Source organism: Leucopleurus acutus (assembly GCF_964270905.1).
Source record: "Leucopleurus acutus genome assembly, chromosome: 11".
In the NCBI taxonomy this organism is placed as follows: Eukaryota; Metazoa; Chordata; class Mammalia; order Artiodactyla; family Delphinidae; genus Leucopleurus; species Leucopleurus acutus.
In genome coordinates this window covers 45,695,796-45,721,671 of record NC_139152.1, presented here as the reverse complement: position 1 = coordinate 45,721,671, position 25,876 = coordinate 45,695,796, and the positions used below count along the sequence as shown (strand labels likewise).

Here is a 25,876-nt window from a genome sequence, read left to right as displayed (position 1 = left end):
TTTGCTGCGTCACCAGCCGCCGCCCGGCCTCACCACCCCTCGCTCGCACGCACGCACGTTCGTTCTCCGTCCTCGCGCCCCTTTTCCTACACTTTCCTCTTCTCTCCGACCGGAGGAGTCGCTCTCCCCGCGCGGTGCATTCTGGGGACCCAGGTCGAGCCCGCCGCCGCCGCCGTCGCTTGAGGGAAACGAAAAGAGGCCGCTACCGGGGAGAAGACGCCGGAGTCGCCACCGGAGAGGAGTCGCCTGCTCAGGAGCTGCCGCCGGAGACGCCCGCCACCCGTTCGCCCGTCCCCCTGCCCCGTTCACGATGTGAGTGCGACACCCCGCCGAGGGAAGGTCGCCCGTGAGGGAGGCCGAGGCCGCGCGGGGGGCTGCCGGGAAGCCGTCCCTTCCCCTCCCCCGCTTTAGGCCCCCTCGGCTTTTCCCCCTCGGTGGAAATCGTTCTTGCTTGGGAGTGGGAGGTTCAGTATCCTTGTTATGATTACCATTGGCGGGTGGAGGACATATTTCCTCCGATGTCCGCTTCCCCCACCTCTAAACCGGCCCTCGGCTTCCCCGTGCCGGAAATCCCACCTTCCCCCTTAGGCAGTGCCGGCTGCTCCTGACTCTCCGTAACTTAGCCGTAGGCTTTAGTCTCCCGTGAGCTTTTCGCCGTCCGGGCGCCCTGGAGGCGTGGACCCTCGTGGGCTACCGCTCCGCTCCTGGGGTGGTCTGCTCCTGTCGCTCTGTGATGCTGTGACCAGGCCCGGGGCCAAGTGCACCTGCGGTGGGTGCTACCACAAGGCTGCTGGTGCTCGTAGAGCACCACGCGGCCGTGCGCCGCGAGCGACAGGTACTGCTAGGCGATTGGAGGGAGGCCATACCGTCGCCGCAACTTAACTTCGCTCTCGGGTGTCGTGATTGCTTGAGTATGGTCTTTCCAGGCTTCCTCCTAACTCCAGTCTCGCTGACGGAGTGAAAGTTGCCAAAACTCAGCTGTGTCCCTGGCAGCGAGGAATTACCATTGAGCAGGGCGTTCTGCACGTGTTGGAGTCGAAAGATATTTGTGGACGTTTTCAGTGTTTATCTTAAACTTTAGGCGAGGTTTCATCATCCTATCTTAGTTTAAGGATGAAACAGGTATGTCGTCACCTTTTTGTTGCCTTAGTTTAATTTTCTTTACTGAAGTGACTACAGATTGTTTAGAAGCTTTATGATACAGGAAAACCTTGGTGATTTTAACCGAATGAGAATTCTTGGCATCGCCACTTTCAGCCTTTAGATTTTTCTCAGGGAAAGCTTTACCTTTTCAGATACAAGAACTGCCGATTTAGTAGTTTTTTGGTTCTAATCGCTCCCTAAAAGTTATGTATGGAGAGCAATTGAGGGGAACAAGTTTTATTCCTGTAAAAAGTAATGCACTTGCAAGGGTTTACTTAATAAAACGTCTAGACGTTTTATTTAGATAAGTAAAGAAAACACTACAGTCACTTGATGGAAAAGAAGCCTTGAGAAGAATGCATGTATTATTGTAAAGTGACATATTAGAATTTTGGAAGGATTCTCCCACCCCGAAAAGTGGTATGTAATAGAAGATTTTAATCTGTGAAAAATAGCTTGTGCTTTTTCTCTTTGACATTTATTCCAAATAATGTAGCAGGATTGTCAGTCTTAAAACATCTGTGAGGAGAAAATTAATCCTCAGATAAGGCATTACCAACTTTTAATAGATTAATGTAGCCAAGCATATTTTTTCGTGAAGAAATAGTATGTTTGAGATAGAAACACTTTCACAGGTCACATGAAATAGTTAAATAGGTAAGAAATATTAAGTTATGTAAATAGGTTAAAAACTCGGATGAAAAGTGTAGCGGTATTCCAAAAAGCAGTCTGTCAGAAGAATGCTATTTTCAAAATGAGTGTTTTGAAGGGACCAGGTAAATTTCATTGTGTTTAAGGTATTCAGTATATGCCATCTTGCAAATTCTTTAGGGGATCTTATTAATGACTGAATTTGTAAGATGAATATTATGAGTCAGTTATTTGAGTTGGAAAAGACTTTTAATGAGTCCTAGGAAGAATCTGGCTGATGAGCATTCATTTTGTTGATGTGTGCTGTAGACTTTTTTTAGCTGTAGAGAGAGACATTTATGCTGGACATCTCAAGGGTTTTAAGGTCTGTTTTTTTATCATTTGATTGCTCTTCAGTCGTCATTTCCTAGATAAATTTTTTCTAATCAAGTTTTGTCTAGTAGTTTGCATAAAAGCTCTCAATTTCTCACCTACCTTGGAGGAGGCTGGGAGTTTTAGGACCTCTCTCTCTTCCATTTAAGACCTGCACAAATCCCCTGTAGGGGGTGCTACTTTACTTTTTTTTTTTTTTTAAGCTGTTGTAATTGGTTCTAGGTTTTAAGTTGGACGTATTAACAATAGGTATGAAGTAAAACATTCAGTTTTGAGCAGTTTGAAATCATTCTTTCCAGTGTCTTGTAGTCAAATTAATAAATTGTCCAGAAACACTGTGACCATTGCTAGCGTTGGTTAAAATCTTAACTTTGCCATCGTTCAACTTTGTACGATTGAGTCCCCAAAATAAAATCATCAGTCTTTAACCTCCAAAACAAATGGTAATAGTGACCATACAGCATATGGTTAATTTCTATAAGTTGAGAAAGAGTAACTGATGAAGGCTTTTGTTCAGTGTTGATTTCCTAGCCACTGTAACCTAGCAACTGGATTTTCTTTTTTTCTGTGCTTAGTTAGACTTTAACCGGAAGGCAGTAGAAACGAAGTGACAAATCTCTTGAGGCAGACCAGTATGTATGGTTAAGATTCTCCTGTTTAATTGTGTTTTCTCAGTTTTAAGATCTTCTAGAAGCTTTATCATTTTAGAGTCATAGGTGGTTAGTGATGATTGCTTTTCAGGAAAAAACACCTTCGTAATAAACTGTTTAGAATCAATCTAGCTCTGAAACATTAATAATCATATTTTATTTGAGTTATTAAGAATTGCTGCATCTAGTGTATTTTACTACAGAAATACAAAGTGTGTTTTAGTAAACTTTATTATTTACTGTGTAGGTTAGGGATAGATTTTAAATTGAGGCTGATGACTTCCACAGAACACCTTAGAACTTTTGGTTTTCCAGGAAGATGCCAATTACTTTAAATCTTACCTTGAGTAATATGCCCTCACCCGTGTTGTACTCCAAAACCAAATAAAATGTGCTGTTGTGGATTTTCTGTGCTGTAGTTGATCTTCTCATGTAGTCGTACTTTATTGCTGAAGAGTGTTTGTATCAGGGCTCTTTCCAACTCAGCATGCTTAATTATCTTTGTGTACTGAAAGGATCTAAGCCACAGAGGTGTTTTTTTAACTTTTAATTTTATTACATTACAGGATTTAGTTCTTCAAATATCAATTCACAGCACTGCTGATTAGTATAAACAACTGTCCCAAATAGGATTGGAACCCAGAATTTCTCACAAAGACATTTTTTTCACTTTAAAAAAAGGGAGAATAATTTTCCAGGTTGTCCTTTTATTTCCAATACATAACCATGCCTGGGGCTTCCCTGGTGGCACAGTGGTTGAGAGTCCGCCTGCCGATGCAGGGGACACGGGTTCGTGCCCCGGTCCGGGAAGATCATGGCCGCTGAGCCTGCGCGTCCGGAGCCTGTGCTCCGCAACAGGAGAGGCCACAACAGTGAGAGGCCCGCGTACCACAAAAAAAAAAAAATTGCCTGTAGTTCAGTTTTTCTTTTCTCCCCTGAAATATTTATTTATTTAATTGGTTGTGTTTGGTCTTAGTTGTGGCAGGCGGGCTCCTTAGTTGTGGCTCGAGGGCTCCTTAGTTGTGGCATGCAAACTTAGTTGTGGCATCCATGTGGGATCTAGTTCTTGGACCAGGAATGGAACCCGGGCCCTGTGCATTGGGAGTGTGGAGTCTTTACTGGACCACCAGGGAAGTCCCACACCTTTATATTTTAGAGTGGGAATTACCAAAGAAAGGAAGTAGCACAGAGGTTCACAAACTTTCTTGGTTCACCCCTTGGTGTCTTAGTAGTATGTTTGTTGTTACTATTTTGTATTTTTTTTTATTTGTTGGTTGGTTTTTTAATGGTGCTGCTAGGCCATAAGGAGTAACCTAGAAGTTCTGTTTATTAGATAGTTGGGTCCAAACAACTTAAGTACTTCGTCCTTATAGCCTGTTAGCTTTTCAGAAAGCTAACACACATAAATTGAGAGAAAAACGTAGTTTCTTGTATAAGCACAGTTACTGATAAAAGGTGTATGCCTTTTGGGAACTGTATAACTTGTTATACCTTGAAATCAGATTGGATACTTCCATCTCAATTCCTGTTCCCTGTTGAGTTTTTTGTAGGTCTTTTTTTTTTTTTTAAATCGTAACCACCAAAAATCCAGCTTTGCAAAGATGAAACTTAGTGGAGAGGGTTACAGTGCAGTCTGCTGTTGAAACTGAACCACTTAGTGTCTTGACTGAAGTTGAGTATCACTGAATTTCTCTTAAATTTGAAATATCCTGTGGCAGCCCTGTAAATTCTTCCGTAGTGCCTTGATGCACCTTGGCATGTAATTTGGGGATCACTGGACTTGCATGTATATTCAGATTAACTTTCCAGGAAGTTTTACATAGTAGTACAACTGGCATACAGAAGATCTGAAAATATGAGAAGTGTATCAGGGTTTCTCTGAGCAAAGAATACGTGTGAGAGAGTTTGGTTTTAGATGTTTACAGGCAGGAGGGCTTTTTTTTTTTTTTTTTAGGCAGGGCTTTTGATAATACTTAACAAGGAAAAACTGCTCAGTCTGAAACTGGAACTTTTTTTTTTAGCAGAATTTTCATGTTTCCATATCATTCCTCACTTAGTACAAACTGAAATAGATTTACCAGTTTCTTGATTCTCTTTTGTAAATAATAGACCAGTTGATAGACTTGGTTTTAAAATATCAGTTATTCTGAACTTTGTAACATCTTTTAAACTTTTTTTTTTCTCCCTTGGTTATAATGAGTTTGTTTTCTTCCATAACCCCCTTTTTTTTCCCTTGGCTGCGTTGGGTCTTCATCGCTGTGCGCAGGCTTTCTCTAGTTGCAGTGAGCAGGGGCTACTCTTCGTTGTGGCGTGTGGGCTTCTCGTGGAGCATGGGCTCTAGGCACGCGGGCTTCAGTAGTTGCAGCACGTGGGCTCGCTAGTTGTGGCAGGCGGGCCCTGGAATGCTCGGGCTTCAGTAGTTGCAGTGCACAGGCTCAGTAGTTGTGCCTGGGCCCAGCTGCTCCGCGGCATGTGGGATCCTCCTGGACTGGGGATCGCACCCCTGTCCCCTGCACTGGCAGGTGGACTCCCAACCACTGTGACACCAGGGAAGTCCCTGTAACCCTTCTTGATGTTTAAAAATACTCTGGGATACATAGAAGGCGAGTGAATCTAGTTTTTAAGAAGCTTTTCATTTACTGGAAATGTTTAGTTTATAGAGGATAAACATAGAGGATACTTTCTCCATTATCAAGTTCTAGTAAAAAGCTAGTCTTCTGATTATTATTGTTTTATCTTAGAATTCAAAGTGATGTTTTAATTCAGACAAACATCATGTTCCATTAAAAATAAATTTGTATGGGGATTATCATTACTTCTGAATAAAGTATGTGAGGTTATAGATTGTGATGTAATGTATCTTACAAATATAATTAAATATATAGATGAGTTACTTTTAAGAGTACAAACAAAAAACATTGTCTTATAGTGTATCACTTACTTATACTTTAAGAAAGGTAAACCATAGCTAGTAATGGATCCCTCTACCCCCATGTTTCTTAGAAGAAGAATTTTGGGCTAAATTTCATCCAACTTGAATGTGAGCTTCTTAAGGGCAGAGATTTTTATCTGCTTTGCTGACAGCTGTATCTCCAGAACAATTCCCGGTATCATGTTTAATAAATAATTTGTTTATTGAATAATATTTAGACTCTAAATCTCTTTCAGCTATAAGACTTGGCTATATGAGGTGCTTGAGAGTGATGTTTGGAACTAACTGGGATCTTTTACAGTTGGTCCTTTATTTTGCTGTATTGCATCTTCAGTCAAATTCAGCTATATCTCAATATAGATTGGCTTCTTTTTTTTTGGCTGCACTCCACACCATATGGGATCTTAGTTCCCCAACCACCAATCGAACCCATGTCCCCTGCATTGGAAGCGCGGAGTCTTAACCACTGGGCCACAAGGGAAGTCCCTATCTCATGCAAATTGGGCGAGTAGGGGCTTCCCTGGTGGCACAGTGGTTGAGAGTCCGCCTGCCAATGCAGGGGACATGGGTTCGTGCCCCAGTCTGGGAAGATCCCACATGCTGCGCGCAGCGGCTGGGCCCGTGAGCCATGGCCGCTGAGCCTGCGCGTCCGGAGCCTGTGCTCCGCAACGGGAGAGGCCACAACAGTGAGAGGCCCACGTACCGCAAAAAAACAAAACAAAAAAAACCCAAATTGGGCGAGTAGTTTGGTGGTTAGTAGGTGAAAGATAAAGTTGGTGAGAGTCATTTATAACTTTAGATTCTATTAATTGAGGCTTTGCTATATTTTGGGAAATCTGGAAAAGAAGGACCACCAAATCAGTATATACCCTCAAAATACATTTGACTTGTTTGTGAGCCCTTTATTTTGAGAATGTTTATTTTGGGAATATTTAGCTTATTAGTTACAATTTGGTCAGACTGATTTTTTCTCTTAATTAACTGATGATTACCATAAATTCTCCTTTAAGAGATTCTACCCTTCTTTCTCTTTCCCCTCCATTTTTTTAAATCTAAAGAAATTGGCCTTCCAATCAAAAATTAGTACTTATACTTTTTCTGCTTGATTAATTTCTGTATGAGGCCATTAGTTGAAGATAAAACCTAATAGATTTAAGAATGTTTGCTTTATCATAAAGATTGTCATTTAGTGCATCCTTGTATCACATTTTGCAGTCTTAAATATTTTTACAAAAGTAGAGCATTTTTTGTGTTTAGTTTTTGGCTGCGCTGTGCGGCATGCAGGACCTTAGTTCCCCGACCAGGGATCGAACCCGTGTCCCCTGCATTGGGAGTGTGGAGTCTTAACCACTGGACCACCAGGGAAGTCCCAAAAGTAGAGCATTTTTATTAAAAGGTTGTTATTGCTATTTTCCCCAGTATATTTGTCTGTTTTTGGGGTTTTTTTTAAAAAATTTATTTATTTTTGGCTGCGTTGGGTCTTCGGTGCTGTGCGCGGGCTTTCTCTAATTGCGGCAAATGGGGGTTACTCTTCGTTGCAGTGCGCGGGCTTCTCATTGCAGTGGCTTCTCTTGTTGCGGAACACGGGCTCTAGGCATGCGGGCTTCAGTAGTTGTGGCTCGCAGGCTCAGTAGTTGCGGCACATGGGCTTAGTTTCTCCATGGTATGTGGGATCTTCCAGGACCAGGGATCGAACCCGTCCGCTACATTGGCAGGCAGATTATTAGCCACTGAGCCACCAGGGAATTCCCTGTCTGTATATGTTGAAGAGCCTAATGTTTAGTGACCAAATAATAGTATTCTAATTTTTTCTCAATGATTCAGAGTAAGAACTGAGATATTGATCATATGTCTCATTTGTGTATGTTAAAACTTTTTTATAAAAAAATTAATTTGATCGAACAGTCCCATGACAGTTCTTAATGATTTCTGGGGGGAAAACACCAAAATGATGTGGAATCCTGTGTGATTCTATGGGACGAGCATGTAATATATACGTATCCCATGAGGTTGAGCTAAACTGTGCATTTCAGGAAGTCAAATTTGAATTATTATGGTACTAAGATTTGTAGGCCTCTCACTTGAATAGTAAAAATGTTTTCTTTCACTAAATTCTCACAGAGCTCACAAAATTTTTTTAACTTTTAATACAAATTAATTCATTTTTGGCTGCATTGGGTCTTTGTTGCTGCCCATGGGCTTTCTCTAGTTGCTGCGAGCAGGGGCTACTCTTCACTGCAGTGTGGGGGCTTCTCATTGCGGTGGCTTCTCTTGTTGCAGAGCACGGGCTCTAGGCGCGCGGCCTTCAGTAGTTGTGGCATGCAGGCTTCAGTAGTTGTGGCACGCAGACCTCATAATTTTCCATGTTTGCTGTATAATGGTCCAGAGTACCTGCTCACAAAAACTTCTATTGATTGATTGATTGATTGGCTGCACTCTGCAGCATGTGGGGATCTTAGTTTCCTGACCAGGGATCCAACTCTCGCCCCCTTGCAGTGGAAGCTCAGAGTCTTAACCACTGGACCACCAGGGGAATTCCCCTTACAAAAACTTCTGAACATTGGAAATTCTGAGAGACAAAGAAAATAAAGATGTTGGAGCTTTGACAGTAGTATTGGTTATAGAGACAAGACATATGCTGTAGAATTCTATTAGATACAGAATTTTTCTCTCTCAAGATATTCAAACTTCTAAAGCGATGATAGCTATAATTAATTTTTTTTTAAACTACCCAGATACAGAATAAACTCTTTTCCATGGTCTCCAGGGACGTCTGTGACCTTGGTTTTTAACCTTAAGCTTTATGAACTTACCTGGAATTATGTATGATATGTTTGTCCTACCAGTTCATAAAAGGCTTGATGTGTCCTAATTGTTTTTTAATAATTTAATCTGTCCTGCACATAGTAAACTATCAAAAGAACTGCAATAACTTGGAAATGTTCTTTAGCAAATTTTTTCCATGTAGCTTTGCTGGTTGGTTTAGTCTGGGCTGCTGTAACAGAATACCACAGACTGGGTAGTTCATCAACAGTAGAAACTTATTGTCTACTATTCTGCGGTCTGGAAGTTCAAGATTTAGGCACCAATATGGTCACCTTCTGGTGAAGGGGCCCACTTTCTGGTTCATAGCTTCTTGCTGTGTCCTCATAGTAGTGGAAGGGCTAGGAGCCTCTCTGGAGCCTCTTTATATATAAGGCATGACTTTATTTTTTAAATACATTTATTTTATTTATTTATTTTGGCTGCATTGGGTCTTCGTTGTTGCGCACGGGCTTTTTCTAGTTGCAGCGAGCAGGGGCTACTCTTTGGTGCGGTGCGGTGGCTTCTCTTGTTGCAGAGTGCGGGCTCTAGGCACGCGGGCTTTAGTAGTTGTGGCACGTGGGCTCAGTAGTTGTGGCACACGGGCTTAGTTGTTCCACGGCATATGGGATCTTTCTGGACCAGGGCTCGAGCCCATGTCTCCTGCATTGGCAGGTGGATTCTTAACCATTGCACCACCACGGAAGCCCCTAAGGCATGACTTTAATTTATGAGGGTTCTACCCTCATGATCTAGTAGTAAACACCTCTCAGGTCCCACCTTCGAATATCATCCCATAGAGCATTAGGATTTCAATATATGAATTTGGAGGGCATGCATTAAGGTCATTGCACTGGTGCATCCTTTCTGGGGGGCGGTGCAAACCTCACAGCATGTGGAACTTCCCTCGACCAGGGGTCAAACCTGTGCCACCTGCAGTGGAAGTACGGAGTCTTAACTGCTGGACCAACAGGGAAGTCCATGGTGCATTCATTTTTTTTAAGGGAGAGGTGCTTGTAATTTTCTACAAATAAGAATTAAAATGCACGAGATTCTAGTATATTAAAAATGGTATTTGGGAACAAATGTGGTTTCCACTCTGTCATTTTAAGACAAACTAAGAAATTTTAGTCAAAACTACAGAGGAGAATTTTAGGTTATGCAAAGTTTAGTTGCTCGAATTGACATAGCCCTAACATTGAGCTTGGAAGAACTTGTCAGAAGAACTTGGAATGTCCTACTTCAGAGATTTTGGATATTATTTTGTTATAAGTAGTGGCTTATTCACATAATGTATGCAGAGGTGAAAAAGTTTTTGCGTTTATAGGTATGTTACTATTAAAATGAATTAACAGACTTGAACAGTAGTTTGGGATTTTGCCAGTGTTTGTATAAGACTATAGACACAAATCCAACATAGTTTAGGAGCTAGAGTTTAAAATCACCCTTTCTCTGGGTTAATAGGAGAAAAGAGTTGTGATTTCATAAACACTTGGTTTTCCTTTCAAATGAGTGAATATATGTGTTTATTACCGTTCAGGTTAAGTGTAGGATTTCCCCCCCTTGTATTTTTAGACGGTTTAGATCAGGGGCACTTGGTAAATATTAGGCTTTACAGGCCACAAATATCTGTCTCACATATTTGTTTTCACAACTTTAAAAATATAAAAACCATTTTTGGCTCCAGGTTAGGATCATTTAATTTTGTTTTTATTGTCTGGTAAATGATTTTATTAGTTGGCTAGGGCTGCCATAGCAAAGTACCAGAGACTGGGTGATTTAAACAGTAGAAATTTATTTCCTCACAATTCTGGAGGGTGTTAGTCCAAGATCGAGGTGTCAGAAGGGCTTGCAGATGGTTGGCTTCTGTCTTCTTCACAGGGTCTTTCCTCTGTAACTGTACTAATCTCTCTCTCTTTTTTTTTTTTTTTTGCGGTATGCGGGCCTCGCTGCTGCGGCCCCTCCTGCTGCGGAGCGCTCCGGACGCGCAGGCTCAGCGGCCACGGCTCACGGGCCCAGCCGCTCTGCGGCACTAACCCACACCCCCTGCATCGGCAGGCGGACTCCCAACCACTGCGCCACCAGGGAAGCCCTCTCTCTCTTTTTAATTAATTTATTTTTCAATTAATTTTTATTGGATTATAGTTGCTGTACAACGCGTTAGTTTCTGCTCTACAGCAGATTGAATCAGTTATACGTATACGGTATATCCACTCTTTTAGATTTCTTATTTAGGTCACCACAGAACGTTGAGTAGAGTTCTATGTTCTATACAGTAGGTTCTCATTTGTTATCTATTTTATACATAGTAGTGTATATATGTCAATCCTAGTTTCCCAGTTCGTCCCATCTCCTCCTCTTGGTAACCATAAGTTTGTTCACTGCATCTGTGAGTCCGTTTCTGCTTTGCAAGTAAGTTCATCTGTACTGTTTTTTGAGATTCCACATATAAGCAATATTGTATGATATTATTCTCTTTGATTTCACTTTGTATGACAGTCTGTAGGTCCATCCACATCTCTGCAAATAGCATTTCGTTCCTTTTTATGGCTGAGTAATATTTCATTGTATATATGTACCATATCTTTATCCATTCCTGTCGATGGACCTTTTTTTTCCCCCAAGAGGGTATTAAATCGTTTATTGAATACACATGATAATGGATGATACACAAGCTTCATTCCCATCTATAACTTTATCTGGTACTGTAATTCAATTTAGATATATTGCATAGGATGTGCCAACAATCATATTAATAACCAAAAAACTCCATGACTTTGCTTGGGTGACCCTTTTCACGGTGAATTCCAGGTCACAACGCAGTAACTGTCAGTTCAACTACACCAAGGTTTCTGAAGGCAATAGCTTTTCCACCAAAGCAGGTTGTAGATAAATTTTGAATGGAACCTGGCATCACCCTGAAGGAGCTCTAACTTCACACTGTTGAGGTAGTTTACCAAAATGGTTTCAGAGTAGACTAACTTTACACAGCTCATTTTTTTTTTTCTTTTTTTTCTTTTTTTTGCGATACGCGGGCCTCTCACAGCTGCGGCCTCTCCCGTTGCGGAGCACAGGCTCCGGACGCGGAGGCTCAGCGGCCATGGCTCACGGGCCCAGCCGCTCTGCGGCATGTGGGATCTTCCCGGACCGGGGCACGAACCCGTGTCCCCTGCATCGGCAGGCAGACTCGCAACCACTGCGCCACCAGGGAAGCCCTACACAGCTCATTTTTTAAAAAGACACATTCAGCATCGTGATCAGACTATTAAATTTAGCAATCAACAGCATGGGTGCAAAAAAAAAAGAAATCTACATTAAAACCCTTTGTTGGAATGCTTTACACTTTCCACAGAACAGAAACTGCAATAACTTGTTATACAGGTAGTCACAAATACAGTCCTCGAGGTTTTTTGCCCATACACATGAGTATTGTCTAAAACATGTCTTCTTTGTAGCAGCTAGGCCCTGCCACCACTGTGCTTGGCTGAGTTCACAAATCTGTTGTAACCTGTAGCTTCCCTGTCACTTCTCTGGCTCTCCTCTCCTGCTAAGCTTTGTTTCCTGGCAGTAATTAAAACCTTCTGCCACTGCCATAGTTACTGCTGCTGCTGGAACCACCATAGCCACCTTGCTTTCGTGGTTTGGCAAAATATTAGCCTCCACCACCATAGGGGCCAGAACTTCTGCCTCCAAAGTTTCCTCCTTTCATGGGCCCAAAATCTGAAGATTGATTGTTGTAATTTCCAAAATCATTGTAGCTTCTACCACCTCCAAAATTGCTTCCACCAATTTGGATTCCACCAAATCCAGTGCAGCCATCCCCACTGCCACCATATCCACTACTACCATGGCTGCCACCAAAGCCACCTCGACCACTGAAGTTTCCTCCATGACCAAAGTTGTCATTCCCACCAAAACCACCTCCACGACCACCACCAAAGTTTCTAGAACCACTTCAACCTCTTTGGCTGGATGAAGCACCAGCCATCTCTTGCTTAGATGGGGCTTTTCTTACTTCACGGTTGTGGCCATTCACAGTATGGTATTTCTGAATGACAGTCTTGTCTACGGAGTCATGGTCATCAAAGGTTACAAAAGCAAAGCCTCTCTTTTTGCCACTGCCTCGGTCAGTCATGATTTCAGTCACTTCAATTTTCCCATACTGTTCAAAATAATCTCTTAGGTGATGTTCTTCAGTGTCTTCTTTAATGCCAGCAACAAAAATCTTTTTCACAGTTAAGTGGGCACCAGGTCTTTGAGAATCTTCTCTTGAGACGGCCCTCTTTGGTTCCCCAACTCTTCCATCCACCTTGTGTGGCCTTGCATTCATGGCTGCATCCACCTCCTCCACAGTGGCATATGTGACAAACCTGAAGCCTCTGGAGCGCTTGGTGTTTGGATCCCTCATTACCACACAATCTGTGAGCGTTCCCCACTGCTCAAAATGGCTCCTCAGACTCTCATTGGTTGCTTCAAAGCTCAAACCTCCAGTGAAGAGCTTCCGCAGATGTTGGGGCTCTTTGGGTAACTGACTTAGACTTGACTGCAGTGGAGGGAGGAGATGTCAATGGTGCTTACTTGGCGGCGTCCACGTGCAGAAAGTCAGTGGACATTTAGGTTGCTTCTGGGTCCGTGTAACTGTCCTAATCTCTTATGAGGACACCAGTCATATTGGATTATAGCCCACCCTAAGATCTAAGTTTACCTTACATTTTTATTTTTTTATTTTATTTTATTTTTATTTTTGCTGTACGCGGGCCTCTGACTGTTGTGGCCTCTCCCGTTGTGGAGCACAGGCTCCGGACGCACAGGCTTAGCGGCCGTGGCTCACGGGCGCAGCCGCTCTGCGGCATGTGGGATCTTCCCAGACCGGGGTACAAACCCGTGTCCCCTGCATCGGCAGGCGGACTCTCAACCACTGCGCCACCAGGGAAGCCCTACCTTACTTTTTTAAAGATCCTCTCTACAAATACAGTCACATCCTAAGGTACTGGCGGTTTAGGAATTCAACATATGAATTTAGGATGTGATTTCAGGCCATGACAGTGATATAAATCTAGATTACTTAATGTGAATTCAAGGAAAGGAAAGATTCTTCCCTGGTTCCAGTGTCCTTGATACGAACAGAAACTAAAGAGCTTATATACCAGATCGCCATTAATGTGCTCCTTCTCCATTACTATAGGTTCTTTTTTTTTTAAATTTATTTAATTTATTTTACTTTTGGCTGCATTAGGTCTTCGTTGCTGCGCGCAAGCTTTTCTCTGGTTGCGGTGAGCAGAGGCTACTCTTTGTTGTGGTGCGTGGGCTTCTCATCGCGGTGGCTTCTCTGGTTGCGGAGTGTGGGCTCTAGGCACGTGGGCTTCAGTAGTTGTGGCATGTGGGCTCAGTAGTTGTGGCTCGCGGGCTCTAGAGCACAGGCTCAGTAGTTGTGGCGCACGGGTTTAGTTGCTCTGCAGCGTGTGGGATCCTCCCGGACCAGGGCTCGAACCTTGTCCGCTGCATTGGCAGGTGGATTCTTAACCACTGCACCACCAGGGAAGCCCTACTATAGGTTCTTAATGTGTAACTTGATTTTAACAAGGTAAACAGTACTATCAAGTATTTTCAGATTATGTTGTTAAATTCGGCTAGAAAAGCATTTTTACCAGAGTTTATTGAAATAGCCATTTGTAAACATATTGAGAGAAGAATCTGCCCACTATAATCAGGTTAATTCAACATTGTAAGTCAACTGTACTCCAATAAAAATTAATTTGAAAAAAATCAGGGTAATTGTTCTCAGCTTTATTATCTTTTTTGTTCAAACAGGAAAAGTAGAATACTACAATGAATTCCTCATGTACCCATTATTCAGTCACAACCATTATCAGTACAGGGTCATTCTTATTTTATCTAGTCCCCTCCTCTTCTGCCCAATGGATTTAAAATATATATATTTATTTATTTGGCTGCACAAGATCTTTAGTTGCGGCATTTGGGATCTAGTTCCCTGACCAGGGATTGAACCCGGGCTCCCTGCATTGGGAGCACGGAGTCTTAACCCCTGGACCACCAGGCGAAGTCCCTCTTTTTAAATTTTTAAATAACACAATTTCACAGTTAGACTGGGTTGCTCTAAAGGAAGAAAGCATTCCATGCCGAAACCATTTAATATCATTTTTTGAAAAGTATTATGAATGTAATAAATCCCCATCTACCCATTTACCAGATTCAACAGGCCTTTGCCACACTGCTTTATCTCGCCCTTTTTCCTTAGTTATTTTAAAGCAGACTCCATGTACTTCCCTTTTAATCTTGAATGGACATTTGTTTTCCATAAAACAGTGCCTTTCACACCTAACAAAACTAACGGTTTTCACATTATCTAATACTCTGTCCATATCTAGGTCTCCACCGTTTCAGTAATCTTTTTTATGTTTAGTTTGTTTGAATCAAGATGCATACCAGATTTACAAATTGCACTTCTTTGATAACTCTTAGGTTTCTTTTAATCTAGAGCAGTACCCCCCTCTTTTCTGCCATTGATTTAAGAAACAGTATTCTGAATTTTTCACTTCTTGTGATATGATTTAACTTGTTTCTTTCCCTCATATTTCCTATAGACTGGAATTACGTTTACTGTGGAATATATCATGTTGATCAAATCAGGAAGTGAATGTCTCGTCCCACTTTTAGTGATGCTAAGATCATAAGTTCTTTATCTGCTGTTCATCTAATCATTGTTAATGGTCCCATTCATTGATGAACACTGCCAAATCAGCTTAAAGTTTGCAAAATGGTGATTTTTTTTTTTTTCCTCCTCACGTTTTATTCCACACAAAGCTGATCTTCATGAACTGGCCCTATTCAGGTATCATGAATAAAGATTCATAAAGGGAAAGAAGGATAAATGCCTATTCTTTCTCTTTAATTGCCTTTTTGTAAAGAATTGGAGTTGTAGCATCTTCTGGTGATCTAGAATTGTGGGTAGTTTGTTTTACATTTCTTTAATAAATATAAACTGGAGTATTTATATTTTGTGTATTTGGGTCAGTTTGCAGTCATCCTTTCAAATTGTCATTGGCCAAGGAGAGAGAGACTCTAATTGTTTCCTCCTGGTTTTTTTTTTTTTTTTTGCGGTACGCGGGCCTCTCACTGTTGTGGCCTCTCCCGTTGCAGAGCACAGGCTCCGGACGCGCAGGCTCAGGGGCCATGGCTCACGGGCCCAGCCGCTCTGCGGCGTGTGGGATCTTCCCGGACTAGGGCATGAACCCGTGTCCCCTGCATCAACAGGCGGACTCTCAACCACTGCCCCACCAGGGAAGCCCCATCTGTAATTTTTAATTTCAGATCTGATATCAGTGTTTTGGAGTAGAGTATGACTAGTCAGGTTTAACAGTTGTGTGAAAATGTTGATGAGCAGTTGGCTGTAACTTTAGAACTTTAAACTGCTACTCCTCAGGGTTGGGAAGTTCAGAGGTTGGAAGCAAAACAGTTCCTTTAAGTTGATTTATGAGTAGTGTTTGAACATATAATAACAAATTGGTTTTAAATTTTATTTTGAAGTTTTAGGTTTACAGAAAAGTTTCAAAAAATACAAAGAATTCCTGTAACTTTGATTTTTAGATTATCAAAGCAGCACATGCTTTTTTTTTTTTTTTTTTTTTTTTTTGCTGTAGGCGGGCCTCTCACTGTTGTGGCCTCTCCCACTGTGGAGCACAGGCTCTGCATGTGCAGGCCCAGCAGCCATGACTCACGGGCCCAGCCGCTCCGCGGCATGTGTGATCCTCCCGGACTGGGGCACAAACCCGTGTCCCCTGCATCGGCAGGCGGACTCTCAACCACTGCGCCACCACGGAAGCCCCTCACATGCTTTTTTTTTTTTTTTTTTTTTGCGGTATGCGGGCCTCTCACTGTTGTGGCCTCTCCCGTTGCGGAGCACAGGCTCCGGACGCGCAGGCTCAGCGGCCATGACTCATGGGCCCAGCCGCTCCGCGGCATGTGGGATCTTCCCGAACTGGGGCACGAACCCGTGTCCCCTGCATCAGCAGGTGGACTCTCAACCACTGCGCCACCAGGGAAGCCCTACATGCTTATTTTTTTTGAAATAATTGAAATAATTGAGAATGAGGTGGCTCTACTTTGTCTCATCTTTCTGGTTCATTCTTTAGAGGCAAATGCTGTTCATTTGTGTGCGTGTGAATTCTTCCTGGAATTTTTATGCATATGTAAATACTTATCTAAGTAACTTGTTTTAAAGATGACAAAGGAAATTTTTCAAAGTATTTACCACGTATAATCTTTATTGCCTGTTAATTAACCACATTTGACTGTATTTGCTTCTATTAGATTTTTAGCTATATTCTAAAACATAATTTTAATGGATGAATAGAGCTTTAGGCAGCTAACATTGAAGAAGACAGGAGTCTATTGCAAGGGATAGGAGCTGGTGAATAATAAGGAAAAAGCAAATATTCCAAGTTGTTTCTAGTATAAGTATATATTGGATACAGATACAGATTAACAGTTGGGACTATAAAGTTTAATTTTTTATCTAGTGTCATTATTTAGAATCATAAGGAAGATATTTTTGCCCAGGAAAAAAAAAATGGTTGCTTTGCTTTATATAGTCAGCTGCAAATGAGAACTTTTTTTTTTTTGGCTGTGCTGCACAGCATGCGGGATCTTAGTTCCCCAGTTAGGGATTGAACCCCTGCCCCTTGCAGTGGAAGCTTGGAGTCTTAACCACTGGACTGCCAGAACAGTCCAAATGAGAACTCTTTTGAGGACAAATACTGTCATTTCTCATACTTAAAAAAAATTCCCCCCACAGTTCCTAACATGGTAAGTAGAAATGTTGAATACTGTATTTGAGTTGACAATGGATTAGTTCAGATTTTTATTTTTATTTTTTAAAAATCTATATGTGTTTGTTTATTTTAGTTGCACTGGGTCTTAGTTGCGGCAGGCGGGCTCCTTGGTTGTGGCATGCATGTGGGATCTAGTTCCCTGACCAGGGATGGAACCCGGGGCCCCTGCACTGGGAGCACAGAGTCTTAACCACTGCGCCACCAGGGAAGTCCCCTAGTTCTGGTTTTTCAAATTCTGTGGAGTTGAATTCTTAAGAGCAGGGCTATAAAGGAGTAGCACAAATTTTGACAGGGCTACCTAAATGCTTAACTCCAGTGAGCATTTTGTTTCATTTTTTAAATCTTTTCTATGATGAACTTTGTATCATTGCATTTTGTTTGTTTGTTTAGTTTATTTTTGGCTGTGCTGGGTCTTTGTCGGTGCGCAGGCTCCTCATTGCAGTACCTTCTCTTGTTGCAGAGCATGAGCTCTAGGTGCGCAGGCTTCAGTAGCTGTGGCTCGCGGGATCTAGAGCGCAGGCTCAGTAGTTGTGGAGCACGGGCTTAGTTGCTCCACGGCATGTGGGATCTTCCCGGACCAGGGATCGAACTGGTGTCCCCTGCATTGGCAGGAGGATTCTTAACCACTGTACCACCAGGGGAGTCTGTATCATTGCGTTTTAACTTGTACTGCAGCTGTTAGGGAAAAAGATGTAGTTTATGTTTGAAATTGCAGTAAACTGCCTTAAAATAATTAATGCTCTGAGGGAGAACAGAAGTATGTTACTTACATGCTAAGCTTTGGAGGTTTGTAAATAGTTAGTGAATTTCAGCTTAACTTTGTCTAATTTTATCTTTTTGTAGGCAGCCTGCTTCTGCAAAGTGGTACGATCGAAGGGACTATGTCTTCATTGAATTTTGTGTTGAAGACAGTAAAGATGTTAATGTAAATTTTGAAAAATCCAAACTTACATTCAGGTAAATTACCATTTTACATCATTGGGTAAAAGACTTGTTTCAGGCAGCTTGAATAACTTTTGCTTGATTGTTTTGTGTTTTCATTGAAGATACTACTAATCTTTACCTCTTTGAAGAGACTCATTTTTTTCCCTTTTTCTTTTTTGGTACAGTTGTCTTGGAGGAAGTGATAATTTTAAACATTTAAATGAAATTGATCTTTTTCACTGTATTGATCCAAATGTAAGTAGTCTTGATGCTTTAATCCCAATTTAAATTGTAAGGAAATGGACATACTTTAAGTACTCATTTTAGAGATAAGCACTAATTCTTAACAGTTCAGAGGCTAATAAGTATATATTTTGCATTATTTTCCCTCTTGTAACTACTTTTCTGGATACTCTTTTTGTTCTTGTTATTGTTTGGACTCAGGGCAATACTTTTTTAATTTTTATTTTTTATCTTTTAAAAATTAAATTGTGTAGTTGATGTAAGGGCTGTACTCTTAAGGATTGTCTTATTTAAGCATAGATACATCTAAGTATGTTCTATGATTGTACCATATTTAGTTAATTTTTTTAACGTTTTATTTTATTCACCTTGTGCAAGGGAGGAAAAATGTTTTTTGCAATTGGATAGCTTATGAAATCTTCAGTAGTCTAGGGATTGTTTCAGGGTTTAGAGAAAGTGTAGGGAAAGAAATTAGGAGAAATGACAAATAACCAGCTACTTTGTGTCCTGTAGTAATACCAGAGATATAAACGGTGTGATAGCACTTATTTTTGTTTTTAGGATTCGAAGCATAAAAGAACGGACAGATCAATTTTATGTTGTTTACGAAAAGGAGAATCTGGCCAGTCATGGCCAAGGTTAACGAAAGAAAGGGCAAAGGTAGGTTCCTTTTTCTTTTTTTGAAAGTTTGGTATTTTTAAGTAATTAAAGATACATTGACATCAGACTGAAAAGTATCTGTCCAGCAAAGGAAACCATCAACAAAATGAAAAGACAGCCTACTTAATGGGAAAGTATATTTGTAAGTCACGTATCTGATAAGAGGTTAATATGCAAAATATATGAAGAACTCACACAACTCAACAACAAAAACCTGATTTAAAAATGGGCAGAGCAGTTGCCTGGTGGCCTACTGGTTAGGATTTTAAGCTTTCACTGCCATGGCCCAAGTTCATCACTGATTATCAGAGAAATGCCAATCAAAACCACAGTGAGAGACTTCCCTAGTGGCACAGTGGTTAAGAATCTGCCTGCCAAATCAGGAGACATGGGTTCGAGCCCTGGTCCAGGAAGATCCCACATGCCTCGGAGCAACTAAGCCCATGCACCACAACTACTGAGCCTGTGCTCTAGAGCCCGTGAGCCACAACTACTGAGCCCACGTGCCACAGCTACTGAAGCCCACACGCCTAGAGCCTGTACTCTGCAACAAGAGAAGCCACTGCAATGAGAAGCCTGTGCACCACAACAAAGAATAGCCCCCGCTCGCCACAACTAGAGAAAGCCCGCACGCAGCAACGAAGACCCCACGCAGCCAAAAATAAATAAATTTATTTAAAAAAAAAAAAACAACACAGTGAGATAATCATGTCCTAACTGTTAGAATGGCTAATATGAAAAATAGAAATAACAAATGCTGAAGAAGATACAGAGAAAAGGGAGCTCTTGTACACTGTTGTTGGGATTACAAATTGGTGTAGCCACTATGGAATCAGTATGGAGATTTCTCAAAAAATTAAGGGTATAACTACCATATGATCCAGCTATTTCACTTCTGGGTATTTATTTGAAGAATATGAAAACACTAATTGGAAAGGATGTATGCCACCCCTGTGTTCATTGCAGCATTATTTACAGTAACCAAAACATGGAAGCAACCAAAGTATCCATTGATGGATGATTGGATAAACTGTGGTGTGTGTGTATTCAGTGGATTACTACTCAGCCATTAAAAAAGAATGAAATCTTGCCATTTGCAGCAACATGGTTGGACCTTGAGGGTAATAAGTTAAGTGAAATGAGTCAGAAGGAAAAAGACAAACCTAATTTTAAAAAGCATAAGGAAATGAAAACTCACAGATACAGAGAACAGATTGATGGTTACCAGTAGGGAAAGGGTTGGAGGGGTGGGTGAAAGGGGTACAAGGAGTCAATTGTATAGTGATAGACGATAGGTGAACTTGGAGGGTGATCACTCTGTAGTTGTATACAGGTGTTGAGTTACAGTGTTATACACCTGAAACTTACATTTTTTAAAAAAATTGGTACAAGGAATATAGTGTTTTTGTTTCATAGCTAGGTACTATTAATATTAAGGCCTTGTGTTCTATATATTTTCCTCTACTTTGAGGTTTATTAGCTTTAACTTAATACCAAGTGTGGTCAGAATAAGGTAGTCACTAATAGATGCAGACTCTTCTGCATTCAAGAGGCAGACTTGGCTTAAAAGTATAAATTACTCAGATGCTGCATTGGAGCATATCATGGTGACATTTAAAAAATAATAATCAAGTATCTGAATTTGAATAGTTCCTACCAGTGAATTTTTGTTTTAAAATGTAGGTTCTTTTGTTCTTTTTGTTTTTTTGGCTGCGTTGGGTCTTCATTGCAGTGCGCGGGCATCTTGTTCCGGTGGCTTCTCTTGTTGGGGAGCATGGGCTCTAGGCCCGCCAGCTTCAATAGTTGTGGCACGTGGGCTCAGTAGTTGTGGCTTATGGGCCCTGGAGCTTGCGGGCTTCAGTAGTTGTGGCGCATGGGCTTAGTTGCTCTGAGGCATGTGGGATCTTCCCGGGCTAGGGCTCGAACCTGTGTCCCCTGCAGTGGCAGGCGGATTCTTAATCTTAACCACTGCACCACCAGGGAAGTGCCAAAAGTAGGTTTGTTTCTGACAACTGTGAAAGCAGCTTCATGAAACTATACTTACCATTATTACGTTTTTCTAGTTTTTTTGTGTGTGTGTGTGTGCTGATGCCATGCCTCACTAGTATGAACCCACAGCTCAAAAAATATAGTCTTTAGGTACACACTAAAAGAGTACAAGGTAACCTAATCATAGGGTGATATTTGTATTGATCTATAGCTTAATTGGCTTAGTGTGGACTTCAATAATTGGAAAGACTGGGAAGATGATTCAGATGAAGACATGTCTAATTTTGATCGTTTCTCTGAGGTAAGTTCTTTTAAATGCATTCTTCCACCTCCCTCCCAGTGTATTTCTGTGTAATCAATTTAATTTGGTTTTAAAGACAGTGATATTTAGGACATGCATTATTTTACTTTCAAGACTGTTCTGCAGAAAACCAAATAAGATTTTAACAATGGTCATTTAATCTTCTTTTATGAATTTTTAAAAATTAGTGTTCTAAAGTTGATGTATAATGACAAAAAAATAAACCATACAGTCAGTGCAGCACAGTTAGTTTTTATTCCAGCATTGGAACAGATTTTTTTTTTTTTTAAGGAGCATGAATGTAGTAATTGGCTTGCATTTTGGAGCCATGTAATATGAATATAAACCTTTAAACACAAGAATCACGATGAGATATGTACAATGAGTGGTGTGTAGGGATATTTTAGTTGCAAAATCAGGGAAAGGATTTTAAGTAAGCCTATTTTTCCAGGACGTCACTGAAATACATATTGCCGTGGCCAAAGGGAAAAAAATCATTGAGATTCTCTTAGGTAGACTAGACCTTATTAAATGTGTTGCAGTAAAGCTGATCAGAAAAGAAAATGGTAGATTGTAAGTTGAAGATACTCTCATTGTGATTTGAAATCTTGACTATACTTTTATGTTTCTTCTTTGACAACAAAGAATTAAAAGGAGTAAGTGCCCAGCTTCATGTATGCAACTGCTTATTTAACATCTCTCCTCATATGGCTCTGGCACCTTGATTTCAAAACAGAGAAGGGAGATAATGGTATTCATGTGATTCTCCTAAACCATGCTACTCCTTACTGTAGTAATTGATGCCACCATTTACCCAGCTGTGCAAGTCATAACTTCTTAACAATGTTCTCTTTCACTGATTTTCTCTATCCAGTATAACATTAACTGCTGTCTTTGCTGTCTGTATTTTGTTTATATTTCCTAAGTAGCTCTCAAATGTATTCAGTTCTGTGTCTATTGCCATTGCATCTCGGTACCTAGCATTGAGCTTGGCACCTTTTGAGCATTTTTCCTGCTCAAAGAAACTTAACCAGTATTTAGTGCTTTCAGATGTAGGAAAACTCTTTACTACTTGCTCATATTATTCGAGAGTTGATGCCCAGAATTTTTATACTGAGAGATTTGAGTAGGTATCATTTTAAGGCCCCTTCTAACTCTGAAGTCCAGGTAAGCATGTATTTTTGAAGTCCTCATCTCATATTATTTAGTCTGCATATTTGTTCCTCTTTAAATAATATACTGCTTGCTTTATGATCAGAAAGAACTAAATTTGGGAAATTAGTACTTTATGTATAAGTATACTCTTTTGGTCCCAGTTTATTGTAAGTATACAACGGTGTTTTCCACAGTGTGTATCTTTTCTTTCAAGGTTTATGTTTATTTTCTGTTTGTAACTTAGTTACTGGTGTTTAGCCTTTGATTCAGTATTCAGGCCTTTTATGCAAGCTAATCAGCCGAGAGGACTTTATTTTAAATTATTTATTGGTTCTTCACAATATTTTAAAACTACAATGAAAATACCATAATACACATGCCACTTAGTTGAAGATACAAAACTTTACAACTATTCAGTACAAATAATCTCATTCTTAGCCACCAGAGGTGACTGCTATTCAGGATTGTGGTGTTTAATTTCTACATTATACATATATATCTTGTTGGATGAATTTTAATAATTTTTCTTCAATGAGAACTTACTCTTAACTTCCTACAAGGTTTCAGGATTTTATGTAATTACCTATAATCTACCTTTTCCAGAAAGGAAGGTACCTAATATATAGTTTGATTTATTTTTTCTTTTTCTTTTTTTAAATTGATGGAAACCTATGACAGACTTAAGGTTTATTCTGGAGCGTGCAACCTAATACTTAGGGCTTAATTTAACATCATTTTAAAAACTAATTTTTACACTTCAAATAGATGATGAACAACATGGGTGGTGATGAGGATGTAGATTTACCAGAAGTAGATGGAGCAGATGATGTAAGTCTATAAGTTCTTTTCTATGTTTACTTAAATACTAAGAAACAATGTATTTTCAGGTTGTTTTATGTAGATTCAAAATTGCTCCTTTTTTTTTTTGCCACTCAATGGTCTAAAAAATATTACAAGGAAAACCAGTTTTTTAAATGTGCCCATTTTTGAGGGATGGATGCCTACTAGGAAACAGGTGTCCCCTGAATCATTCTTCAAGGCACCAGATTTATAATTCAAAATTACTATTTTATAGAGACATATGCCTTACTCAGTTAACAGTTTAGGGATTATTTTGACAAAGAAAGTTGAACAGGTTTTAACATCAGAATTGGTCAGAGAGATGTATAGTAAACAGATGGATGTTGTGAATCTATAAGGATATACTAGACCACTCTTCTCAACAGTTCCCCACCTGGCATCCTGTTAACATCTTTAAGAAAGTTGTTCAGTGTAGTTTGGAAGATACTTAGACAATTCACCAGCTAGGATTAGAGTTCATTGTCTTCTGTCATTCCAGGGGTCTTCATATTGAGCCATTTTCCTCTTCCATTGAATGCCAAGAGAGAAGAGAAACTATTTTATACCAGGATTCAGTCTGGTTGATAGGAAGGGATTTAAAGGGTGGGCTCAATTCCCACGAAAAGGCATATATCTTATAGGAAGATAGATCCTCAGCTGTATGTCTGTTTGTCTTAAGTAAACCTGTTCTTAAGTTCATTGCTAAGTTCAAAGATGGATATAACCACCAAACCAAAGATTATATCTAACCAAAGATTGATATATCTGCTACCTTAGTCAAAAGTGCAGTGCTTCAGCTTTTTAAGGTGCAAACTGTTCAGTTAGCAGAGGAATGTTTGATCAACTTGGTGACTTTTTAAATTTTCCTTTCTGCAGGATTCACAAGACAGTGATGATGAAAGTAAGTATCTTTGTAAAAAGTATGTTTACGCAGTGATATTTCACATCAGAGACCAAACTCTCAAAATAGAGAAGTAAAGTTAATTAACCTGTTTAAAATTCTTGGAAGATACATGATTGTTTCTTTATGGCCTCTAAAAAATAGCTAAAGCAGAAATTTGAATGATTTGAGATTCAAATTTTTTAAAAAAGACAATTCTCTAGGAAACAACTCTTGGTGGCTGCTTTTTCCTATTGTAAAACTTTGAAGTTGTTAGGTTATTCCCTTGTAATTTATACTAATCTTTTAAAAATCCTTTCAGAAATGCCAGATCTGGAGTAAGGAATGTTGTCATCGCTGGATTTTGAGAAAGAAAAATAACTTCTGCAAGATTTCATAATTGAGAGAATTCCTAAGTTGATAGCTCTAAAGGCAGATTCTGTATTTGCCTCCTTTAACCCATTTTTCAACCTGTTTGTTTTTTTAAAGGCTTCACTAAGGGTTGATATGTACCATTGTATGGGGCAATTTTAAGTCAGCTAAGGCAATAACCTTATGCATGAACATTTCCCAGATTCCCATGATGCTGTTGAGGTCCTAGGCAATTGATAAAGCAGTTGTGATAAATAAAAAACATTTCACCTAAGTCTCCTTTACTTCATAACATAGATACTGACATGATCGGAAGCTTTCGGCTTAGGGAAAGTAAATTTTAGATTTTAGAACATGGACTCAAAAGTGGCTGAAACAAATTGGTTGATACTTTAAACTGGTAACATGTTGTTCCTCTGGTATATCCTTCAGGATTGTTCCACTAAAGTTTTATTTTTCAAAAAATTTACTTCACATTATTGTTCGTAAGTGATCACTTGTCAGTGTTCCAGATGTATCTTAGCTAAAACTAGTGAATGCCCTAACTTAGATGGTTTTGAAGCCTGTACATTTGGTATTGTTTGACCCTTAAACTTTTACATCTCTTAGCATGGAGGACGAAGAAAGGCTGTACATTGTTGCTTGAGTCTGTACATTTAGACCAAATTTGTATTTGCACTGTCAGTATGGCAAATGAGTGAAAAAAATGTTAATACACTATTGGATTTTTTATTTTATTATTTTTTTTTGATTCAGCTTGTACCTGGGCTGAAAACCTCAATTTATGTTCATGACAGTGGGGAGTTTTTTTAATGTCTACATTCTTTCTAATAAACTGTTGGAAGACTTCTTGGCTATCCTTTCAAGTGTCTGGTTTACTGTAATTTCATGTATTGCCATTTACTGGAATGGAGTTTTTATTTTTGCTTGAGGAAGAATTTGGGAATATTCCTCTGTTTGGGGAAAAAAAAAGAGGCTTGCTGTAATGTCACAGAAAACCTTTTAAAAGTGGATCTGTAACAGGAAATTGTAGATGCACTTTGCAACAGTTGGAAAAGAAAGTGTTGTGATTTGATTGAAATAAAACTAAATGTGTTGTCCTCCTCTAAA

General features: G+C 40.1%; 1 protein-coding gene and 1 pseudogene across 2 annotated transcripts; one reads left to right on the top strand and one right to left on the bottom strand.

Moving 5' to 3' along the window:
* On the top strand, positions 1 to 25,876 carry PTGES3 (prostaglandin E synthase 3). Its single transcript, XM_082849872.1, has 8 exons — positions 1 to 312; positions 18,246 to 18,359; positions 18,512 to 18,581; positions 19,131 to 19,229; positions 21,430 to 21,519; positions 23,440 to 23,502; positions 24,391 to 24,415; positions 24,717 to 25,876. Coding segments are annotated over exons 1-8 (483 nt in total). The 5' UTR covers positions 1 to 310; the 3' UTR covers positions 24,737 to 25,876.
* LOC309968653 (heterogeneous nuclear ribonucleoprotein A1-like) lies at positions 12,122 to 14,479 on the bottom strand (annotated as a pseudogene). The gene has a single exon. The product of its transcript is annotated as a heterogeneous nuclear ribonucleoprotein A1-like (transcript).

Excerpts from the sequence above, each read along its gene's own strand:
- PTGES3 (XM_082849872.1), top strand. Across the intron at positions 18,582-19,130 it reads TTCACTGTATTGATCCAAAT|GATTCGAAGCATAAAAGAAC; the intron begins GTAAGTAGTCTT and ends TTTTGTTTTTAG. Across the intron at positions 23,503-24,390 it reads AAGTAGATGGAGCAGATGAT|GATTCACAAGACAGTGATGA; the intron begins GTAAGTCTATAA and ends TCCTTTCTGCAG.